At 35.1% G+C, this 25036-nt stretch overlaps 1 protein-coding gene across 1 annotated transcript in view; it reads right to left on the minus strand.

Annotated features, from left to right (window-relative positions):
- Positions 1-24089, minus strand: part of LOC150091335 (myophilin-like) — a 36376-nt gene extending 12287 nt beyond the window's left edge. The window contains exons 1-2 of the mRNA XM_090375221.1: positions 23900-24089; positions 2962-3086 (exon numbers count right to left, since the gene is read on the minus strand). Of these exons, the coding sequence (XP_090231347.1) occupies positions 2962-3086; positions 23900-23950 (176 nt within the window). The 5' untranslated portion in view covers positions 23951-24089. The remainder of the gene's footprint in view (positions 1-2961; positions 3087-23899) is intronic.
- Between the last annotated feature and the right edge of the window lie 947 nt (positions 24090-25036).

Below are 25036 nucleotides of genomic sequence, written 5' to 3' on the forward strand. Positions count from 1 at the left end.
ACGAAGAGCAGCACCCATTGATTACCACCCTCTGTCTTCTCCCACTTAACCATCCTTTTATCCATTGTAGCAACTTACCCTTAATACCATTCTGCTCCAATTTGTACAATAGTCTTCCATGCGCAACAGTGTCAAAAGCTTTCCTGAAATCCAAGTATATGATATCAAAATTATTTTTTGCATCCAGTTCCTTTGTGACCACATCATAATAACCAATCAAATTTGTCAGACAAGACTTTCCCTTAACAAACCCATGCTGTGTTTGAATTATTGCTGCAGTCTTGTCTAGATGATCCTGCAATGCATCTTTAACCAGTGACTCCATTATTTTACCCGGAACGGAAGTTAAACTAACTGGTCTGTAATTACTCGTGTCACCCTTCGATCCACCTTTGTGAATTGGGGACACATTTGCACATCTCCAGTCCGTGGGAACCTCCCCTGAGTCCAAGGATGCTCTCATAATTATGGCTAAGGGTTTGCTTAGTTGCTTTGCCGCCTCCTTTAAAATAACTGGATAGATCCCATCCACCCCTGGTGCCTTTTTTATGTTTAACTTCAACAATTTCTCCTCCACTTTGCTCTCAGTTATTACAAAATCATTAAGCACACTGCTACAATTTGATAACCTTCTTCCATTTTCAAATTGTAATAATTCCTCACGTGTGAATGTAGATGCAAAATACTCATTCAGTTTGTTTGCTATCTGAGCAGGATCATCAACAGTCGAACCATCGATGTCAAGTGGACCAATCATATTCATCCCCTTCCTTTTAGCGTTAGTGAAGAAGAATGTTATCAACCAGAAAATATTTTAACGCCACAGCAATTCACGCAAGTCGAACTGAACGATTTAGTAAGGGACTTAGGTCTTCCAAAGTATGCTGCTGAAATTCTGGAATCCAGATTTCAAGCGAAGAACTTACTTGCTCCAGGTACATCATTTCCCTGGTACAGAAATCGTGAAAGGGAGTTTATACAGTATTTTCCACAAGGTCCTCTCGTATATTGCAGTGACATCGCTGGTTTAATAAGTGCCTTAGGGGCTCATCATATGTTTCTAGTGAATGGAAACTATTTATAGTCCCTTCTAAGACTAGTCTAAAATGTGTTCTCTTGTATAATGGAGATAAGTACAGATCTGTGCCAGTTTCTCATTCAGTCCACTTAAAAGAAACTTATGACAATCTAAAGTTGCTTCTGGAGAAAATTAAATATCAAGATCACGAATGGCAACTATGTGGAGACTTAAAAGTGTTATGTATGTTGTTGGGGCAACAGGGTGGGTACACTAAATGCCACGCTTTATTTGTGAATGGGATAGCAGAGCTAAAGCGCTGCATTGGACAAAGAAGCAATGACCTCGGAGGCACAATCTTACACCGGGATCAAAAAATATTGTGCACGAAAGTTTGGTGAAGCCAGACAAAATACTTTTACCTCCACTGCATATCAAGTTAGGCATAATGAAGCAATTTATTAAAGCATTGAATAAGGGTGGCAACTGCTTTAAGTACTTTTGCAGTAAATTTACCCGTTTATCTGACCCAAAACTTAAGGAGGGTATCTTCATTGGTTCCCAAATTAGAAAATTAGTTTGACGGCCAGTTTGAAACTACTATGACTGACATTGAAAGGGAAGCCTGAATTGCTTTTAAAAGTGTAATGGAAAACTTTCTAGGAAATCATAAATCATAGGATTATGAAAAAATTGTTCAAAATATGCTCGAAAAGCTTTGCAATTTAGGTTGCAATATGAGCATAAAATTCACTTTTTGCATGCCCATCTTGATTTTTTCCCCGAAAATCTTGCACATATGAGCGAAGAACAAGGGGAGATATTCCATCAGGACATAAAGGAAATGGAGAAGAGGTACCAGGGAAGGTGGAATAAAAGTATGATGACCGACTACTGCTGGTGTTTAAAAAGAGAGAAACCTGCCACTACATAAAAGAAAAACGATTAAACGTTCTTTCCAAACAAAGAGACGAAGGTCTGATTAATGAAAGTTTCAGAATTTTGATTAATACTTGTTAGTATTTACGTGTGATGTTCTTCCATACTTGTTAGTATGGAAGAACATCACAGAGCAAGTCCGAAACCCTGCGGCACCTACAGCAGCATACTTGTTGCGTGGCCAACCGCCTCCCCCAGCTGCCAGCTAAGGACCAAGAAGAAGAAGAAGTATTTACGTATTTTTTGATATATGAAAATGTAATCCTATCAATTTGCATTACTGAATACAATAAAGTTATATACTTTCGTAAAAAACAATACTTTTATATTTCTTAAGTTGTGATGTATCTGGATGTGACAGAAAAAAATCTGTCATATTTGAAATCACAGCAACATATTTTGGCAGTAGGACCTATTGAAATTCAAACCCCGGTAAACAAACTTAAATTTGTAAACTAGTGTAATTAGCACTGTATGCAACATGCTGTATATGTTATTAATTTCATTAGTCATGAATGCAAAAGGTTGACATTAATAAAAGATAAGCAATATATTCTTAAGTTATTAAATAAGTTTATAATAATATTGTATTTATGTTTGTAATACTGTAGTCAATCGGCCAGTTTTGGAGACTAATTGAAGGCTAGAGAAACAAAACTATGCTACCTCCGCCAGGGCGTGATACAAAAAAAAAAAAAAAAAAAGGTTAATGGAGACAGTCACGATTAAATCCCTGTCCCGAGTGAGCCTTGAGCAGGTCGATGACAAGGACTCGAACGGAGGCCTTTTCCACGATTCAGCCAATGAGAACAGTGGTACTATCTCAGTGACTGAGCAACAGTACAACTAGCAATCAAGGGTTATCATCATTCATTTTATATGGCATAATTGTATCGTAAATATTTGCAAAGCGTCACATTAATACGTTTCAAGTAAAAAATGATAATGATTACTTTATTTCGGAAATAAATGGCTCGATGCTTGGCAAAATAATCAAAACTTACTTGCAAAGAACAATTCCATCCTTGAGAATTTCTTCGAATGCACCTCCTGGTAATTTTTGTCCCAATACTGCCTGGATCCATTGAAGAACTTCTGCTTCTAATTCAGGATCCCTCTTTCCAGCAAGCTAGAATTTAAAAAACAATAAATTCATTAATTAAAAGATTGTTGAAATTCAAAAGAACTGAATTCTAAGAAAATTTTAACAATAACATTCTATTTTCAGTTTCAATTCATATTCAATTTTAATATAATTGTTTCATTTTAATTTAATATACTTCTTAATAATACGTGGTGCGATCAAGTTATAAGGTCTCCAAATTTATTTCTCATAAAGTATACAAGATACAGAGGTGGCAATTGTCTCACTTTTCAACATAGTCTCGTAGAAGCTGCACACATTTTTGACACCTGTTCTTCCAAGCTGTGAAGGCCGCGGCAAAGCTTCTTTGGAGGTATGTTCAGCCCATTGGTAAATGGCAGAAGTAGCTGCTTGTCGGCTAGGAATCTTCTGCCACGAAGAGCATCCTTCCTTCATCGTTGGAAACAACCACAAGTCACGAAGTACAATATCAGATGAGTATGAAGGATGTGGGACAATTTCAATGTTGCTTTCTTTAAAAAAAAATTGCAAATTTCCAGAACGATGAGGTGAAGCGTTGTCCAGATGGAAACGAATGTGATTCAGTCTGTGTGGACGTTTTTTCTGAGGTGCTTGGAGGAACTTTTTCATACAAGTTTCCTTTCATTGTAGTGTCCTTGGGTACACAATATGTAAGGATTATTCCATCAATGTCTATAAAAAAAACTCAAAAGTCTGCATAAAATATTTTAATGGTCAACTCTCAGACCCAATTAACACCAATAAAGGGGTCAAACAAGGTTGTGGACTATCCCCAAATTTATTTAATATCTACATCAATAAAATTATTAAAGGATGGAAACAAACAATTAACAACGGAATACAGTTGAACAACAGGAATAAAATCCAAACTATATTATATGCTGATGATCAAGTTATAATTGCAAAATCCGACGATGAACTACAGATAACAGCAAATGAACTGAATAAAATAGGTAAAAAGTACGAGATGAAAATCTCCACCTCAAAAACAAAATCAATGGGATCATATGGAAAAACATACAAAGAGTCAAAATTATGGAAAAACATACAAAGAGTCAAAATTATGGAAAAACATACAAAGAGTCAAAATTATGGAAAAACATACAAAGAGTCAAAATTATGGAAAAACATACAAAGAGTCAAAATGTTATTGATGACAAAATAATAGAACAAATATCTGACTTCACCTATTTGGGAAATTTAATATCAAATGAAGGGAAGGACATCCATACTAAACTACAAAAATATAATAAAATGAATGGAACGATTAAACGCCACTTCGGAAAACAAATGACAACTGAAACAAAATTACGACTGCACAACATCACTTCAAAACCAGTCCTCTTCTACAACTGTGAGACCTGGGTCATAAATAAGAAAGATGCACAGAAACTAGAAGCAGCACAAATGACTTTTAAGACCATTATTAGGTTTTACAAGACTAGACCGCCAAAGAAATTTAGATATCCGCGAGAAATTAAAAGTAGATAACATAGAAAATTATATAAAAAGGTATCAGAAAAAACGGATCAGCCACCTACAAAGAATGAACCCAGACTGGATCCCAAAATTAGCCTTTAACTACAAACCTATAGGCAAGAGAGATGTGGGCCGACCAAGACAACGATGGCGAGATCAAGACCACCTCCAAAAACTACAACGGAACAGGTCTTAAAAAAGACCTAAGCCGGACTAAGTTCATGATGATGATGACGATGATATTCCATCAATATCCCATAAAACAGCAAATCATCATTTTCTCTGCACTAGCAACATGGAACATTTTGGGCGGCGATGAATCTATGTGATTCCATTGAGCAGACTGATGCTTCGTTTCTGGATTGAAGATGAAAAGGATAATTTTATTTACCACTAACCGTTAATTATGAAAAGGTGTATGACGGTGTAGGCCAGTAATTTTCACGTGAGGTCGCTGCAGCGGCAAGTCGTAGTACAGCAAGCTTCTTAAAGGGGCTCACCTTCAACCGCTATGTCAATCAGACAGGTAGCCGTTTCCTTCTTGTCTACAAGGTAATTATTATTATTATTATTATTATTATTATTATTATTATGAGTTGATTTTCTGATAGCGTAGAATAGTTCCATGAAAACTGTGGTCCCCAGAGAAGTCTGCGAGAAGGGGAGGTGGATTTTTTGTGCATTTATATACGCTACGAAGTTACATTAAAAAAAAAAAAAAAACAACAAAAGATAAAATCTCACCCATCACACTAATTCTGAAAGTAAACTGTTGAAACCTTTTCCTCTACCATTTCTGTAAGCCATTCAGGAGCATGTATATTTTGTTAGGGCTGCACCTAGAACGTCTGTTCAAATTTTCCTCGTATCACTGTGCTGATACAAAAACGCTGTAAAAAAGGCCAGGTGTGTGAGTAGTATGGGTTGGGTTGCTATTTTGACCTCTTGGCTACCCAGAAGCAGGAGTCAATTGGACGCCCGCTTCCAGGAAGTAGTCCCTAACTATGGGGGAGTGGGCCAATTCTATCTTACGAGTGCTGTCACCGTGGAGACATGTCCATACCCCTCCTAAAATCACAGATATTTCTGGAAGCCAGATATAAGCGATTATGTATATCGCGCGGCATGCGTACAAACAGATTGGTTTTTAATTTTGTTTTTTAAATCAGCATTCTTGGTACCGCGTTTGAAGGTGAGTTTAAAATATTTCTGTTGGGCAATCACAATAAAACAAAATTATATATTATGGAGGTCTGCTGATTAAGCTAAGAATCAAAAGGGGTCCCTGGATGAAAAATTCTCAGGACTCTGGTGTAGAATAATGTGCACTCGCATGTTTAAGAATAAATTCTGATCACATCCACTAGATGGCGCGCGATAGTGAAACAGATTCTGTTGTCTGGTTGTTCCAATACAAATTCACATTTTTTCGTTATATATCTGACTTGGCAATGTCTCTGAGGAAGCTTTCCAGAAAGGAAACTGAAGAACGAGCTAAAAAAAGACGCCAAAAAAAAAGTTTAGGGTTAAAAAATGTCGCAGAACTTGTAGAAAATGCTAGGAAGAGAAACTTAGTATAGTAATTGTAGTACTGTAATTGTATTAAGAGTATTCGCTGCATTTTTTTGTTTTATGAAGATATCGAGCTCGTGAATATTATTGTTCTGGAGACTACTCCATCAGTATAACTACATATCATATATAAAGAAAACATTGAGAATGAGAATAATTTTTTTCGCCATACGTTTCGTCGTGAATCCAAAACTTCACGTAAATGCAAGAAGTAGTGCATGTTAGTTATAAAAAAAAAAGTCTAACCTGCGTTGATGAAACTGATAAGAACATAATATATTAATACAACACCGTGTAATTAACTTAAACACCTCTTATAAAAATTGATAATTACAATAATTTATATTATTTTAATTAATAATTACAAAAATTAATACAAAGCCTCTTACATTAATTATACTGAAGCAATAACAAAAACCAAGCGAAATAATTTACGGCATTTTACTGAAATTTTTATACGTTAAAAACCTTTTTATATCATATTTTAATGTATTTTATACAGTATTTTATTTTAAAGTAATGAATTTTATATCGTATTTTAACTAGCACATTACAAATTCACGTAAAATGTATCAATCTGGATTTTTAAATAAAATTATGCATATACTATCTTCATGATAAACTAACCACTGGTAAGATAATATTCAATAACTGTAAATGGATAATCAACTAATTAAAAATTCTTGACTTGATGTAGCTGAGTGGTACCAACGCGGGAGTTCAGCTGCTGACTGTGATTCGGCAGTTTGGAGTTTAGTAGCTAATCGTTTAAGCTGACCGTGGTTCGCGCCTACGTGACTGCTAAATACAGCCAGAGTGTTCTTGTCGAAATGACTAGTTGTGAATTCTGACCTCTTATGCGATTGTCCTGGAGTATAAACAGAACAGTCTGATGACTAATCGAAGCGAGATTAATATTTTGTTAATTCATAATAATAATAACAAAGTCACTCAAAACATCTTGCTATACAATTTTTTCTCAGTAACTATTTTTTTTTAATTCAGTAGCTAATCGTTTAAGTAGTTCAAAACATCTTGCTATGCAATTTTTTGTTAGTAACAATTAAAAAAAAAAAATACGTGTTTACACTGGTCGTCTAGAATTTCAGAACATTCTAACAGACGGCACAAGAGTAGTCTTTTAAAATTAAGTAAAATAGTGAGTGATATAGTGAGGTTCATGGTAAGCAAAATGCTGTGATTGATTTTTTTGCAGCAGAGCAGAAACACCAGTATTGAGAGGGTTCGGAGGAGAGGGGAGGGCTCGCGCGAACCTCTGTTAATTTTTTGAGGATTATCCGAGCTCCTTGTCAAAAGATTAGTATGATAAAAATTAACGTTTTAACCAGGGATGACGAGCAAAGCCACTTGTTAACAAATTTGCAACACACCCTTAGGGAATATAGTACTCTATTCACAAACGCCTGTAAAACATATAGGACTGGCACTGCCAATAGAAACAAGTGGAAGCTGGACAAAAGTGCAAGTGCATCAAAACAAAGAAAATTTTACCTCCATGATTACAGCACAGCAATCATCCACCTTGACAGCAACATCGAATAAGGCAGTTACTCGAGGTGGATGACATTATTCAAAGTTTGTCCAAACATAGGAAGTTGTCACCACATCACAAAGAATGTAATAGTTAAATCAAAGCTAAATTCAAAGGTGTGTATAATAGATTTATCCATAAACTCATGCCCAGCGATGGATCAGATCCAGGAAAGCTTCAACCGTTCAGCGGAACGGGATCGACAACCTACGGCCCTAGGCTGATTTACAGATAGGGTGGTGCTACTTTGCACCTGCCGTATACCGCCTTTGCTAAGCCGTACAGCTGTTTAAGTGGTTGCTCACCTGCTTGTCGAACGTAAGCAGAGAAAAGCAACACGCGACTCAATAAGTAAGTGACTTTGAGCAGTCTTATTTTTCTCTTGCTATAGTTATTGGTATGGTTATTTTTATTAATAATTTTATTGTTTTTATTATTAAAAATAAAAAATATATATAATTATTTTCATTATCAAGTAATTTCTATTAAGTATTTTTATTAATAAATTACTCTTTGTACGTATTTTTAGAGTACTCCATTGAAAAATGTGAGGGGGAAACCCCTTTACTGCCAGTGTTTGTCCAAAAAAAGACATGAAAGATATACTTCTCTTGAATGGCAACAAAAGACCACACACCAATTTACAATAAAAGAGAAGTATTCATTAAATTTCACTGACTGTACTGACAGCCAACGTAGTTTTAGTCAGATCTCAATCTTTCGAATTTATATCTTTGTGAAAAAAGTGGATCGCAGAGACTGAAGAGAGCGTCTACAGAACAAGAATACGTATTAACCTTTATGTCTAGGCAGTAATGTAACCGAGTGGTCAGGTACCAGGGTGTATAACTACATGAGTTTTAAGTGACCGTGGTTCGAGCTGGCGTTACTAATAAATACGATGCAGTTTTTGTATTCTCTCTATCTAACTCTAATCGCGTGGTCTTCCAAGAGTATAAACAGAAAATTTATTTATACAGTAATGGAAAAAGACCGGGATTATATATAAAAACACGCACACACATATATATATATACTGTAAAATGTGGCAAACACATTAATTTTCAAAAATATCTTTTTGCTGATAAAAACATTGCAACCCTCGTCGAGCTGCTAAAGTATTATTTTAAAATTATACTGGAAATAATTAAAGCTGCAGTCATGGTTCAGTTTAAAATACTGTATTGGATTTTTAATATGCATATGCCACTACGTATATCTTTATTCATTTCACATATAAGATGATTTTATTATAATGGTATAGAATAAACAACGGCTCGTTTGTTATTTCATCCGTATAATGTACTTCAAGTAGGTGTTGGTTACTGAAATGTAACACAGAAACCCATTTGTTGAGTTTTTTTTTTGGGGGGGGGGAGGCGTTATTTATAGATCAGCACAGAGGAATAATGCCGGAAGTGAAGTGGATGCATATAAGAACCATGAGGAACTTCTCTAGAGATCTCTTCTACAGGTGCAAGGGTGCTCGGCAAGCTAAACATATCACTCAACGCATATCGTTTTCGAGTTCTGAGTTTTGTTAACTTACAACTTTGGCAGAGTTGTAAACCCTCCACAACACAGATTGTGACTGACAGAGATGGGCGTATTGTTTATTAAGTGCTATATAAAGTACACTTGAGAAAAAAAACTATCATAAAAGATAATGTAGTGAGGAACTTCGGTGCCTCTCTAACCCGGAAATCGCATTCAGCTGGCATCTTATTTTCTGGAAAATAAAAAGTGTATCCCTTTTATTTTCCAGACCAGGGATGACGAGCAATTTATCCTATTTAGAAATTTATCCTATTTATCCTATTTAGGAATTTATCCTATTTAGAAAACTGGTGAATCATGGAGGAAGATCTTCGTGATTTTCCAATTCACTCGCCTTAAAAATAACACGTAATAGTGTTGCAATTTTGGAGTATGGTTTTATTGAATAATTTTTTGCATTTTTCAGGTAAAAGGTTTCGACTCCGGGCTGACTGATTCTTTCACACTACTATATGTGTGCTTAATTGCAACTCAGATAACGTCAAATAAAAAGATCAGAATTCAGTGGTCAGAAAATATAATTTAAAATTATTCGGTTTAAATTGTTCGTAATCAACAAACATTTACCCAGAAAGTAATTTGTAACACCTCAGTCTAAAATTAATTCGGTTTAATAAATTAACATTGTTTCAATAATGCTATTATTTTAAGCACTGTTCTACAAACCAGAGATCGAAAGTTTTAATCCGGTGATGAGGAAGGAGGTTAAGAAGTTCGACATAAACAAAAGGAATCTAATTATTTCATTATGTCACAAGCGAAACGTGTTAACAACTTAAATTTTTCTTCTCCTTTTTTGAATTTAATTACGTTTTCCACTGCTACTTAACTTGAAATTAATTTTAGAAAATTCCTAGTATTACATTCCTATACCAATAATTTACAATGCTCAAGGTCAAGGTCAGAAGAGTAGCAGAGATGAAGAGCAGATCGTGGCAGATGGTGAACTGAAATATGTCACGCAGATAAAACAGGAAATATGAAAACAAACAATCTGGCTGGTTTTAATCAAATAATATGGCACGTACGCATAGAAACGCTTACAGAGTGGAGAGGGCGGGATGAATGGAGAGAAAGAGCATGCATGTATATATTTTATTTTATTTTATTTATTAAATTGTGCAAATAAATTAATAAATAATGAATACCTCATTTTTCAGTAATGAACAACACTGGATAGCGGAAGATAAAATAGGACCACAGTAACAGACTACAGTCTTATTCTATGTTCAAAGTAATGATTAAAACCACCAAGTACTTACCGGCATAGCTACACAGACAAGGTGTTTTTTGTTGCCAAAACTACCTGCCAAACTCACACTACTTCTGCTTATAGCAGAAGTAAGACACGAATGCACCGCAAGGAAGAAACATCCGAATTAAAAGAACAAAGAAACGCTCGGTGTCGCTGATGTCGCTTTACAATTAAATGTTTTGTAGCAGACAAGTACACATTCAAATCCGGTTTCAACTGTAATGATCAAACGGAATACATTTCGAAACAGGTATACAAATTTTAAATCCTTGAAACAAATTATGAATCAAACAAATGTTTCAAAAGAAATTTAAGTCTTTTCTCCCCCCCCCCTTTCATGTAAGGAAAAATTACCTTTGTAAGATCGTGGTACTTATCTTTTTTGTCCAGTGCTCTCTAGGTCTGAAAGCGTCAAGTTCGGGAAAAGGTAGCTCTGAACCTAGTAGACTCAGTGTGTATCGCCATAAATACTTTCTTTTTGCGGGAGAAAGGTTCAATTTTGTGAAAAAATGACGGACGTTTTAAGGAAAGAGTTCGAAATGAAAATGCAGAACATTTATGACAAGCAGTTCAAGCAGAATTCAACGTCGAGTGATAACAATAAAATATCGCAAAAATAACAGCAAAATATTGTATAGCTGCGACAAAGTTGAAGGAGAGGCTTTCGTTATAGCTCTCTCTCTCTCTCTCTCTCTCTCTCTCTCTCTCTCTCTCTCTCTCTCTCTCTCTCTAGCATATCCCACACGTTCTCAATAGCATTGAGTTCGAGTGAATGTGGGGGACCACGGAAGATGGTGGAAATCCGTGTCACGTTCTCCGAACCATTCTTGTATGATTCTGGCAAGATGCTCTGTTGCAATGTCATCCATAAAGTGGCTATTACCTCCGGGATAAAAATGTAACGTTGCAAGGTGCAGTAGAAAAAGTGCCAACAAAACATTCCCAATACCATAATATCACCTCCAGATGCTAGGATTGTTTAACAAAAACAAGCAGGACCCATCGCTTCGTGAGGTTCTCGCCACACCCTCTGTATACCATTAGTGCAAAACAAAGTGTATCGTGATTCGTCTGACCACATGCTTTTCTTCCATTGTTCCACTGTCCAAACACGACGTTCTCGGCACTGCTGCAAGCGGATTTTTCTGTTTTTTCTCTGAAAAAGTGGCTTCCCATTAAGCAGGCGACTGCCATACCCAATTTATTCAATTCCCTGCGCTTGGTACTCGTTAAAATAGGGCAGTTCTGGGCTTGGTTGAATTCAGATCTTATTTGCTGATGTATTATTTTTTCGTGCAGTTCTCCTTAGAGTACAACGGCTTTGCTCTGGAAGTATGTTTTTCTGCTATATTTACCCTTTTCAGATGTGGAAAAACCGCTTGCTTTCCAGTCATTAAAAACCTTTGAGATGGAAGCTTTGAGCAACCAGTGATATCTTTCGTTTCTTTAATCTTGGCTCCTGCTAAACATGCATCTACGATAAGACCTTTTTTAATTCTGATAGATCACGCGTTTTCCCCATTCTGGCTTCAGATTACAAGTCGAATAGCCTGTGCAGCCTTTATAATTAACGAGGCAACATGACATCACCCAAAGTTTTCTTTGCATCTATTTACATTTCTTCTGTTGACTATATTAATAAAGAGGTTCGTATTTTTTTGGCCAGTGTGTGTATTTTTAAAAATATTACAGGTTTTTGGGTATCAGTAATACCTTTATTGTAACCAGCCGTCAATGTAATGGGCATATTATTACTGAATGCAGTTAAAATTATTTATGAAAATTAGCAATTTTCCAAAAATTTTAAGGGAAAACAATTACTGTTTATGCGTTCATAAAAGTATTAGAATCCATAACCATAAGGGACCTTGTCTATAAACTGAGCGTTTTTAAATGCCTGCTTGTTTGTGGGATGAAAAAAAATTGAAATATCTCGAGAAAATCGCAGCAGTGAAAATACACAGTCTAAATAAGTTCCTAGCGCCACTCACGGGATTGTAACCAGGCTCTTTCCAAAAGGGATTACAAGGCATTTTGTTGGAAAGGAATTTTGCCGTGTGTTAAGTGGGCCAAGCAACTAAGATAATAGTCAGTATTATTATGTCCGTAATAAAATGGTGCCTCCGTAGCCAGATGGGCAGAAGCAGTAATGCGTAGCACACGCTTCTTGATTAGGCTGGGGTTCGAGCCCGTGACCACCAAATACGGAAGGTCAGGGAATGACCACCGCATATCCCGGAGCAATATGGCCTTAGTTGCTAATGCTCCTAAAAACCAAATAACAAACAAACATGAACTTAATCACGTATCTGTAATTCTTGTGTTCTCCAGAGCCATCCAAGCTTAATTGAAGTGAGAAATAAAGTACGCATCATAAAAGTGCTTTCACAGTCCTATCATTCCTCTGATGATAACTCGTAGAAGCTTACATTTCTAGTAATACTATCTTAATTTATATAAAAAAAAAAACATAATTTGTAATTTTAATTTATAAAAGCAGCAGTCTCGATTTTATTTATTTAATTTACAATCCGAGGTAAACAGGACAATGCCAAATGGGGTTATATGGAATGATAAAATAACGTGTATTTCGTAATTTTATTTATTAAAATAAGAATTTAAAGTTTTATACCTAGAAAAGAAATCCAGGAGTTAAAAGTGGTTCAAGAGGAAGAAGACGTAACGGTTATGGTGCAAACAGATATGAATTACAATTTACTATGTAGTCTAAATAGGCTAGGAAAGTTCATTGAGTTCTTTCTATGATATACGATTTTAGCAAGCGGGAAAAGGTTATCTTAACAAAGTTGGAAACCAACCCTCAGAGAGGAGATGTGAGATAGAATTAAGCTTGTGGCGTGTAATTCTTTCAAAGATCTTGGAAAATACATTGATGTTGACTTATAATTACTAATTTCATTAGGATTTCCTCATATGGAAGGTGATTTGGCTGCCCCAAAGACATCAGATAAAGATCTGTCAAAGAACATGGAAAGGAGCCGATGAGAACATGCAAGTAGACCAATTAATTTTGTAGGAATACTATCTGAATCGGAAGAAGTAGAACGTGTTTTGATACCTTCAGCTTTATATCATCACAGTGTGACACTTTATTTTAACTAGATGCCAAGAGATTCGGTAAAAAAAAATAGCAAAAAGTAGCGATTTTTCAATTTGATTTACCTGTAGAATTATAAGAAATAAAAATATAATTTTTTACGATCAATCGGACAGAGAGAGAAAGTGTTTTAAAAAGGTATGGAATCATTATCTAACACAAGGTTATCCTCAGGTGATAAGAAATGCGAATTCTCTGTTTGATTTTGTAAGTTTTAACAGTTCTTTTGCTTTCTCAAAAAAAATTCCAGCAGTCTGGTTGAGTACTCCGGTTTATTATAAAAGCTGAAAAAATGATTCTCTTCTTAATCAATGACAGTAATTTCTTAATTGACTTTTTAAGAATCTACCAGTTTTATCTTTTGTGATAAATAAAAAAAAAAAAAAACGAACTTGAAGGTTACTACGTGTGACTTTCAAGTTCATTTTAACTTATAGTGAGTCTATTAGTTTTTCAAATTCAATTTTTGCTCCAAGCTTTCCGTTAATCAAACTAGTTAATATAATAATAACAACGATCATAGCGATAATAAGAACATAATAACACTGCATAGCAAAGTTAATTAATTTGACTTAAATCCACTAGTGGACAAGTTTATAATTAGGGGGAAAATGACATTTCTATCCAAGAATAAGAACTTTGTTTAACGTGACTGCAGTTTAAAGTGAATATACACTGAATGAAAATAGGACTGCTATAAATAGAACATGACAAGTTTGAATTATTAATTAGGTCAGTGGGTACAGTCGCATTCATTGCTAGTTTTAATAATATATATATATATCATTAGTTTCAAATAAAAAAAATACTTTGCTGCCATACTTAGATAATGAAAATATTTCTTTTCAAGAAACATTAAAATATCTGGTCTCTGCGAAGAACTGAAACTGTGTATAATTAACTTCTTGACAGGATGATGTGATGGAACAATAAGTTTCAAAGAACCATAGCTAAAGTGTTCCGAAATGAGTTTGTGTGCAGGATGCCAAGAACAAGCATCCTACGCTGTGTGCTGTCTGCCAAAGAACCAGGCAGCACACGGCGTCTCAATCCTTTAATTTCACAAGCAGGAAGACGTTAAATTTATAGCCTCCAAGTCAAAAAATTTAAATAATGTCATTCTTATCTTCCGTGTCATTCAACTAATTAAGGGTAACTATATTTACAAGACATTAAAGATATTTTTGACTCTCTGATAACATCAAAAAGCGTGTTCTGTTAACTTTCATTCATCACATTTATTCGTGTGCTGCTCCCAGTATATAAACAAGATAACATATTTTTACTATTTTTACTAATTAGCAGTTGTCGTAATAAATATTTTTTTACTATAGGAAATGTTGAAGTATAGAATCAATAATAAGGGATGAATCTCAGGTATTTTATATTATGGTGACATACGTAAGTATTCATTTTTCCAAATTGCATCACGATTCTTGTCATGGAGCCGTACACGATTTGGATGTGGATATATTTTTTTTTTCTTACACACAAAAAACCCAGAAAAATACCAACTGGTATTACATTTTATACTTTACTTGCATAATCTCTCATCTATTGTTAGTTGGGAAATGTTTTGAATGGAACTGCCAAATGATAAATAAGCGGTTCATGGAGACGGGAAATGTCGCTAATTTCCACAAAACTGAAGACCATGTTCAACCTGAACAGAGGATAATACCACAAATGGTAAACAAGCTCTGGATCGAAACCCCAAAAAATCTACAAGAAGACAGTTCAGTTTCAAGTGAGCTAAAATCATCCAAAACTTCAGTAAGAATTTTTTTTAAAAGTTTTACCAAATTATTTAAATAAATTTAAAAAAAGGTTTACATTACAAGGTTTACCAAATTACTTCATTACAAAATTACATCACTGCGAAATTACATCATGAACTTAAATGAGAGTGATCCGGACAAGACAGCTAAATGTAGAGAAGCTTGCTGTCTCATTGAGGACATCTCTGAATATAAATGAATCACATGATCATTAAGATCAATTTGGCATTCAAGATGATCACGAAGTTAGTGTGAGATAAAACCTGTAGAATGGGTACTCCTATTATGGCTAGTTGAGAGCAGGTGGAGCTTTTCTTGAGAGAAAAGGTCACCACGGCCGATTTTGAGACAAATAGACAGAGAACCGCATTCAAGTAGTGGGTAAGGCGCTGTGGATCGTCTCAATCTTTAACGGTTATGAAGATTTATGTCGTCTGCATAGCAGACATTATGGAAAAAAAAAGTTAACAGCAGGGTCGAGTATGAAGATAAAAAGGAGACCAAAATCTTGGGAACTGCTTTTAAATACTCTGAAGGTAAGCTGAAGCTGTAGAAAGATAAGTAAGTCTTCCTTAAAGTGGTAGTATTCTAGGCATAGATAAAAGTTTGTGTTTGTTTGGTTTTTAGGAGCATTAGCAACTAAGGCCATATTGCTCCGGAGATATGCGGTGGTCATTGCCTGACCTTTCCGCATCCGCTGGTCACGGGCTTGAACCCCGGTCTAATTAAGAAGCGTGTGCTATGCACTGCTGCTCCTGCCCACCTGGCTACGGAGGTGGGCAGATAAAAGTGGCTTTCGGTGCTGACTATCTCAAATGGCAACTTCAAATCCAGGTAAACAATTGTCATCCCAACATTGTCTTCAAAGCAGGTAAACAGACGGACCCTGATCAACTCAAATTTATTTTTAAGTTCTTACATCACAAAATCCTAGATGCAGATTGCATTGAAAATATAACTTATTCTGTTCCCTTTACATCGCTACGATTCTTTTGTACATTAAATATAGGTCTAATGATGAGAAAAATAGCCCATTATTCAATGGTTTACCTTTGCTGAACAAATTGTATTTTGATCCCTTTCTGCCAAATTAAAACTATAAAACTTCGACTTAATATTTGCTCGAATTTTTCGTAAATCAAATAACTGATATATTCACCGAGTTTATGTATTGTTTATTTATTTATTATTAGTTATTTATTGTTTGTCAATATCAATATATATATATATATATCAATATATATATATATATATATATATATATATATATATATATATATATATATATATATATATATATATATATGTAACATTCTTTTAAATTTACAATTTTATATAGATCTATTATGTCCTCACTATATATGCATCACTCCTGGAATTTTCTCTGTAATGTATATTTGTTATAAAACAAAAAAATATATGTACGAAAAAAAATAATTACCAGTTTATATTCGTCTGATTTTAATGAAATTTAGAATGGACGGAAAATTTATCTAAAAGGCTTAAATATAAAATTTCATGAAAATGCGGGCCCACTTGAGCTATCACATGTGGACAGACAGACAAACGGATAACATGGTGAAGATAACAGGCACTTAATGCGTATGCGAACATGCCTATAAAAAGGGAGGAGCTCTACATGTAACGAAACTACAAATCTGAGTCCACGAAATTCTTGAATGCGTCCTCCTGCCCTTTAAGAACAAAAAACAACTGTTTGAGGATCCCTCTTTAAGCCCACCTCTCCTCGGTGGCAGACTTTACAGCATGGTAACTTTTCCACTAAACTCCACTACTAACCTGAAGGAGATGAAGAACCATTATCATTTAGGTAAAAAAGGTACTAAAGATAGAAATATGCATTCTCAGCGAGTAGCTACCTATACGAACTAAAGGCTCCATTCATTTCAGAGATAATATGCCGTATCCCGTAACACTTCTCTAAAGTATATTTGTCCTTATTTAGTGATATTCATTTACCGTTCCCTTTGTCTATTTTTAACCTCCTGTTACAACCTTAAAATACCACCATCGAATCAGAGATGTTTGTAACGCTTTATCCCTTTTTTTTTCCCTCCTCTGTTTTCAGCTCTTTTTCATCTTAGTGTTGACGACTTAAATAATGTTTTCTGGATTCTAGACTATAGTTCATGGCGTGTCGAAACGCGACGACAGAAACTCAACAGTTCCTGATCCAACCCTAACCTCATCGGAGGGTGGGGAAGAAGAAAAAAAACATGAAAGTAAATTTCATGAAAACAATGAAAAACTAAATTAAAATTTCTGCCGTAATACATTTCTATGATTACAATAATAAAAATAAAAAAGTAAAAAAATTATTTTTCGTATAATAGTCGTGGTATTGTTTGGTTTATACCACTTCTAAATGCAAATAAAGTAAAACATGAACGCACCTTGAACACTGAGGAAAAGGCGCCATTGTTTTATGCTTTTTGATTAATTCATATTATAGAGCATTAGAGAGAGAGAGAGCATGTTTCCTAAGATGTACGAGTTATGGTCAGAGTCGTTTTAACATAGGAATCTAGAAATATAGACGCCAGTTGTCAAAGCGATACACAGTTCTTTACACGTTTGTGTCGGGGGGAGAGAGAGATGGTTAATTGTTAACGTCCAGGTGTTCAAGAGTCTTGACATGAAATTAGAAATCTTTCGGCTTCAGATGACTATTTGCCTTTGAAATCCAAAATACAAGATAAATGGGACTTTAAGATTATTACTATAATTATTATCAATCATACGCAGGGGTGTCAAAAAGTTTGTACCCTGACCTAGAAAAAACATCAGTAGGAAGATGCCGTTTTTAATATAAGTTGTCTACATATTCAATAACTAACATGTCAAATTTCATTCCCGTAGGTAGACCAGAGGTGAAGTCCGGAATCTGAGGAAGGACGCTATGGTCGACAAAGTGGAGTATCGAGCAGTGATCAAGTTCCTGCATTTACAAGGCAAGAAAGCTCAGGAAATTGACGAAGAAATGAAAGCTGTGTATGGAGAGAATCGTCCATCATATGACACGGTAAAAAAGTGGAAACGGGAGTTCCAGTGCGGCCATACAAGTGTATTTGACGAGCCAACAGAAGGAAGGCCATCAACATCCATAGACAGTGAGAGGGTTGGAAAGGTTGAGCAGCTGGTGCTGAGTTACAGAAGTGTGACAATTCCTTTCATCGCAAATGCAGTGGGAATTAGTTATGGGTCTGCACACAGAATTTTACATGACCATCTGCACATGTCTAAGGGCTCCGCACGATGGGTTCCAAGATTGCTGACGCCTTTGCAGAAGCAATGTCGAATGCAATTTTCTCGCCAACTGTTGGATTTGTGTAATGCGGATGTTGAGAACTTTTTTTTTTGATCGGTTGGTGACAAACGGCGAATGCTGGGTGTACAATGAAGAAGCTATTGCGTGGACGCCGCTTTGATTCGTCTCAGGAAGTCATCAATGAAATGGAATCGCGGTTTAGGCAAAAAGTGCGGACTTCTATGATCAAGGCATTAAACAACTGATCTACAAATGGGAGAAATGTGTTACTATACATAGTACAGAGAAAAGGATTACAGTTCCTGTTAATTTTCTCCTTTCTAGAGCTATTATTTCTGGGTAAGGGTACGAACGTTTTGATACCCCCTCGTATACCACGTGAAATTAATAACATAGTGGCTCCTCCGTAGCCAGGTGGGCAGGAGCAGCAGTGCGGAGCACACGCTTCTTGATTAGACCGGGGTTCGAGCCCGTGACCACCAAATACGGAGAATGCGGAAAGGTCAAGGAATGACCACCGCATATCCCTGGAGCAATATGGCCTTAGTTGCTAATGCTCCTAAAAACCAAATAACAAACAAACAAACAATAATAACATAGTTTATGAATCAATCACCTAAACCATTATACATTAAGGTGACGTTTCAGGCACCTTGCCAATGCCCTTCATCAGACCACGCTGCTGACAGACTCCTACTTGCAGATGCTGCCGGGAAACATTGGCAAGTTGGAGTCTGTCAGCAGCATGGTGTGATAATGGGTATCGGCAAGATGCACGAAACGTCGCTGTAATGTATAGTGGTTTAGGCGATTGCTTAATAAACTATATTATTAATTTCATGTGGTATATGAGTGATATTAATTATAGTAATAATCTTAATGGATAACAACCACGTAACGCTAACTATATTAAATTGGACTTTATTAAATTGATTATGAAAGGAAAACATGATTGATTATGGGATTCTCTCGTGAATACATAGAGTCTAAACTTTAAGAGAGTTTCTTTCAGACTCTAGACTTAGAAAGAAACCTAATCGCAAGCTTGTAATAAAATATAAACTAAGCTAAGTGCATAACTGGTGGGCAAATGAAAAAGAATTTAGTTGTTTGAAGGGCTACACGAACAGAATATGCAGATGCAAATTTTCTTCTTAAAATAATAACAGGTTCAGCAGCAAAAATCTCAAATTGACTTTCTGACTAAAAATTATTACGGACCACCATGTACAAATAAGTAACACTAGAAGGGGAAGGAGGGTGAGATAAAAGTTACTGTGAATTGTGGAAGGGAGAGGAGATGATCGCAGTGTGTTACGTAACAGGTTTTTTTCTTTAAAAATATGCATGGATTATTTAGTTATGTAGTAATGGGGAGCGGAATCAAAGCTGTTATTACAAAGTGTTATGAGAAATAGGTACTCAAAAATGACTCAGATTCTAAGGAAGTAATTTAACCTTCATACCGATCTCTTAATTAATAATAAAAATTTTCACATTTAAATCAGTACTTCTCAGAGTACGAGACTTCAGTACCTCCTTCATTTCCTTGATGGGGTATCACAAAATGTTCGGCAGAGAATTTCAGGTAAAATATTTGTTTCAAAGAGTTTTTTATTGTCATTATTCTTAAAGACAGAGATCAAACCTAATTCTAGTTCTGAATTTGGGTTAAATTTATTTGTATTGAAGCATAATTAAATAATGCTAAACTCTTTGATTGGGACCATAAAAAAGCTAGATATTGCGAGTGGGAACACGCCAGAAATACAAACACAATTTGGCCTTAACATAACAATGATGTCGTTATTTAGTTCAGCTGGTTATAGAAGTCCATATGTACTGAGATGTTATAAGGGGCTTTTATTCTAAATAAAACTATTATCCCAGATGCGCATTTTTTTTAAATATCAGCTAAAGTTTGTGCATTTGCAGTAATACAGAAGATGGGTGCTTTTGCAAAGATACCTCCTAGATTAAAACTTTATTTCAATAATTTTTTAATTAAGCTAGGAAATCTTAATTTTAAATTAAAGAAAATAATGTTCGCTTATTTATAACTTCCAACTAAAAAACAGCAATAAACAAAATTAGTTTATCCTCTTTTTTTTTCTTTTTTTTTCAGCTGTCTCGTAATTTAAAATCTCCTTATCCATTTGCGTACGTACGTTGAAGTGAGTTTCTCATCTTTATCCTTCCTGTATTAATTCGATATATTTTTACCCAAACAAAATTTTGTAAACAAAAATATTTCCGTCACTAGCTCCAATGAACACTATAAGCAACAACCAAACGTCACAAAGGACTTTTGTGTTTAAGTTTTTTCGTTTTCATTCGTAAAGGTCATCTTACAATGACATTATTTATCTTCAGTTTCTGACGTAATCAGCACTTCGCTCATTCCACCAGGATTAAGTTTCACCCATTCAAACTAGTCTCAATATACCTTCTGATTGCTAAGATCTAAACTAAAAGAATAAAGCTATTTGGCCTTTCCAAACCACATTAACAACATTTTAGAAATATCATTCGAATGCCATTTCAATTAAAAAAATCCATTAACAGCGTGTCTGAAGCAGTTCTGCTTCATGGTTATTTTGCAAGTTCCAAAAAGCAGCAACAATCAATGTGAGACCGTTGAATATAATAGAAGCATCCCTAGATTTACACTGCATTCTTATAATAGTATTCAATATAAATATTGCAATAAATGAAATAAATATAAATGCTAAAATGCGTGGAAAGCGTGTTTATGAATCAACAAGCGACTGGCAACACGGCATGTGATGACAAGTAATCAATCGCACGTAGAGTCGCCTGTATCAATCCGTGTCCATATTAATCATAAGTTTTGAATTATTCCGGTTGTAAGAATTTTAGCCATTTTTGTTCAAAGTGCAATTATTTTTGCATGAACAGTTATTATCACAATGTTCAATATGCACATTAATATTACAGTAAGGGATTTTTATCGGCACGAGGGAGATCGGTGCCTTCAGGTTAACTGAGGGTCCCACCAACCTAGGCAAAAACCGGTGTAAAGCAACAGTAAAAATGCGGTTTTGGTTATATACCAATGTAAACCATACTGTAATCGACAAAAAGTATATATTACATAAAGTAATTTTATCTTAATAAATAAACTGTAATTATTATACAGTACTGTACAATAATTACAAAACTTTTTTTGTAGAGCAGACTACCACGCGGTAAGTAATCATTTTAGCTTCACATATTTTTTAAGTTCCCTTAATTTTAAATGACATTTAAAAATCGATCATACGTTATTTAATAGCCACACCCTGTAAGTTTTCTTTATAACATGGCCTGCGAAGAAAATTACTGTAACTGGTAACCACTGGTCTAGAGTATAAATGTGCCGGTTATTAGAGTTTTGCAGTTATCTGAGTGCCAGATAACAAAGCTTTTACTGTAAATGATTTTCTACGTTATTATAATATTATAATGTAGTATAACATAATATTATATTACAGTATTCAAATTTATAAATCTAAAAATACATTAAGAAAAAAATAGTATATTAATCAAACGAGAAAAGTTGAAACAATGTGATTAATATAACTTAATCAATACTGCGTATTTAGCATATGATTATAATAAATACTGACTAGTAAGAAATAATTTTCTGTCATCTAATGGATACAGCTGTTATAAATCATTCATAGATCTGCTTCAAGCAACCAATGAAATGTAGGAACAGAACAGCAAAGCTTACATCAGTATTGTATTGTTCTTATTAAACCAAATAATACGTGCATTTTCAGGAATTTTCATTGGGCAACTTCCACACAATATGAGTATATTTTGAGACAATATATTAACACCCTAGATGGAATACAAGATCACTATTAAATAACATAAGCCAATATAATTTGGTCAACTTCTTTGGATTTTGTGCGTTTGATGTGAGCTTACGAGTCACTGTCGTCATACTGCTATTCGTCTGGCACTAACATCCAGAACAGTGGTATTCATTATGTGGTCTGTGGGCCAATTTTATGCAGATCTTAATCCTCTCTGAACAATAACGGGACAGCTGTGTGGCTACCAATGACGTGTGCCTGGCTTGAATCGTTTCGTCCACCAACATCTAAAATAAAGGTAAAATGTGATATTTGTATATTACTACATTTTAGTGTATTTAATTTACAAAGAGACGGTTCTGATATATATACAATTGGCTCTCGCTGTTTTCCTAATGAATGCCACCGATCCAGAATAATGAAAGACTTAACACTGGAACAATGGATCTCTCTCTTTTCTCTGGCTTCCCCAACCTGTAGTTTCATGATGGCAAATTTTGAAATTCCATTATAAATAAGAATTTTATGAACTGGAGGAATACAATAAAAAGAATGATGTTAAACGCCTAATTGATGGCTGTCTTATTTTAACGTGTATTGACCTCACCCATTCGTGAGTTATACCATATATATATATATACAAATTTTTCTATTCTCGGAAAATTCTGGTTTTTTTTTTTCTCTGTCCATTTTTAGCAATTGCTGACCAGATAACATATTTACACTTGAAGAGATCACAGTAATGATCTTTCCAAGCGGATTACAAGTGGAATTTCCACTATTTTCTATGAGGATCCATACATCTGTGATTCAGATCAGCCTAACTTAGCCAAGCTTGAAAAGAACGTCGATAAGTTCTTCGCACCATCAACGGAATTCGAATTTGGATCTTTCCAAAAGGATATAAATATTTCCACTATATACCACGAAGGTCCATTAACAGATGAAATACGCCAATATGTTGCAAGTAGGAATGACCAAGTAAACTCACATGGTGGGATTTTCCCATAGGAACTTGTCTCCATCCTCTCTTCTTGGTGGTTATTTGTGATTTTCGATAAATTACTTTCGAAATTTAAAGATTTAAATAATACTGTTATTTTCGTAACTATAAATTTCATGTATTTGATGGGTCCAAAACTTTACAAATATCCATGATCTCTAAACGTATCCAAAAAGGAAATGAACCCAAATCATCATTCAAATTATGACTTGACCAGCGTATTATGACAAGAGGGTGTGGCGGGCATGTTTATAATTCAATTCGTTAAAAAAATAGTCACATAGGATGAAAAAAAAACGGATGCGAATAACCAAAAAGCTGCGATAAACTCGCCAATACAAGGCTAAAAAAAAAAAGAAACGAATCATCTTAAAATATCCAATACTAACCTTGTTAGCGACCTGGGCACTCAGACCAAAAGAAGGTCCACGGTTGGCCATTGCTTCTGTTAATTGAGGATGTTTTCAGGAGGGAGACAAAATCACGAGCGTCTAGCAGCAAGCACTACTTGCACAGAAATGATGTCCTCCAGGAATGTGTTGTAGGAGAGATAGTTCCCTTTCTAAAAATACAGTTTCTTACCGTTGGGCGGCAAGGCTTTTGAGGAAGAGGACGGGAAAACTGTCTTTCTATGACGTCACCCCATATTCCAAATTAGGCGACATTTGCGTTAGAACCCCCTCCTCCTCCTCCTCCTCCTCTTCGCTCTTGCTGCGTTTCGGTTTACACATGTCACTCTTTTGCACGGAAGTCCCGGATGTTGGCGTTTGGACGTGGGTGGATGGCCCTGCGTCGCAACATCACATTCTGGGATGCCGGCACGTGCGTGCTGTTTACACTGTGTTATCGGGCGAGCATGTAAAACAGACAGCTATGCGCTGTTTTTTCAATGAAAGTCTGCCTCTTGCCATTAGATTCTTGAATGAGAAACCACATAGTCTGTCATACTGAACACTGAAAACAAGTAATTGTATGTTTATATACAATTAGAATTACAATTAAATAATTTTTAATTATTAAGAAGGTAATTAATTAATTTTGATTCATACAATTAGATTAATTATAGTTTAAATTAAAAAATAGTAAATAAAAATAAATAAAGTGCTATTCGTGTAACGATATAACTTCTTAACCTGTAGTTCATAAACTTTTTCCCATAATAGTGCGCAAATACATTAAAATAATAATAATAAATTTTAATCTTTAGTTATGACTACAGTATTTTTGTTATAAAATATAAGGAACTTACATTTAATTTTGAACCCAATGGCGAAAAAGTACGATGAACAACTTTGTTGCCAAGCTATCCAGTCGTATTGAACAGAAGCACGAAAGCTGTGCTTAAATGGATACAGGCTTCGGCTTACAAAGAGAAAAACCAATCCTACATACGTACAGTTTATGTAAAAGTCAACCTAGAATTAATTGTACTGTGACTATAATAATCTGCCACATACATAATCAGATATACTTTGCCGAGACCTACAATTAAAAAAGACCGTTTTTTTAATTAAATGGTTCCTCGG

The sequence above is a fragment of the Mastigoproctus giganteus genome, chromosome 1, assembly GCF_048544385.1.
Source record: "Mastigoproctus giganteus isolate SK-2022 chromosome 1, ASM4854438v1, whole genome shotgun sequence".
In the NCBI taxonomy this organism is placed as follows: domain Eukaryota; kingdom Metazoa; phylum Arthropoda; class Arachnida; order Uropygi; family Thelyphonidae; genus Mastigoproctus; species Mastigoproctus giganteus.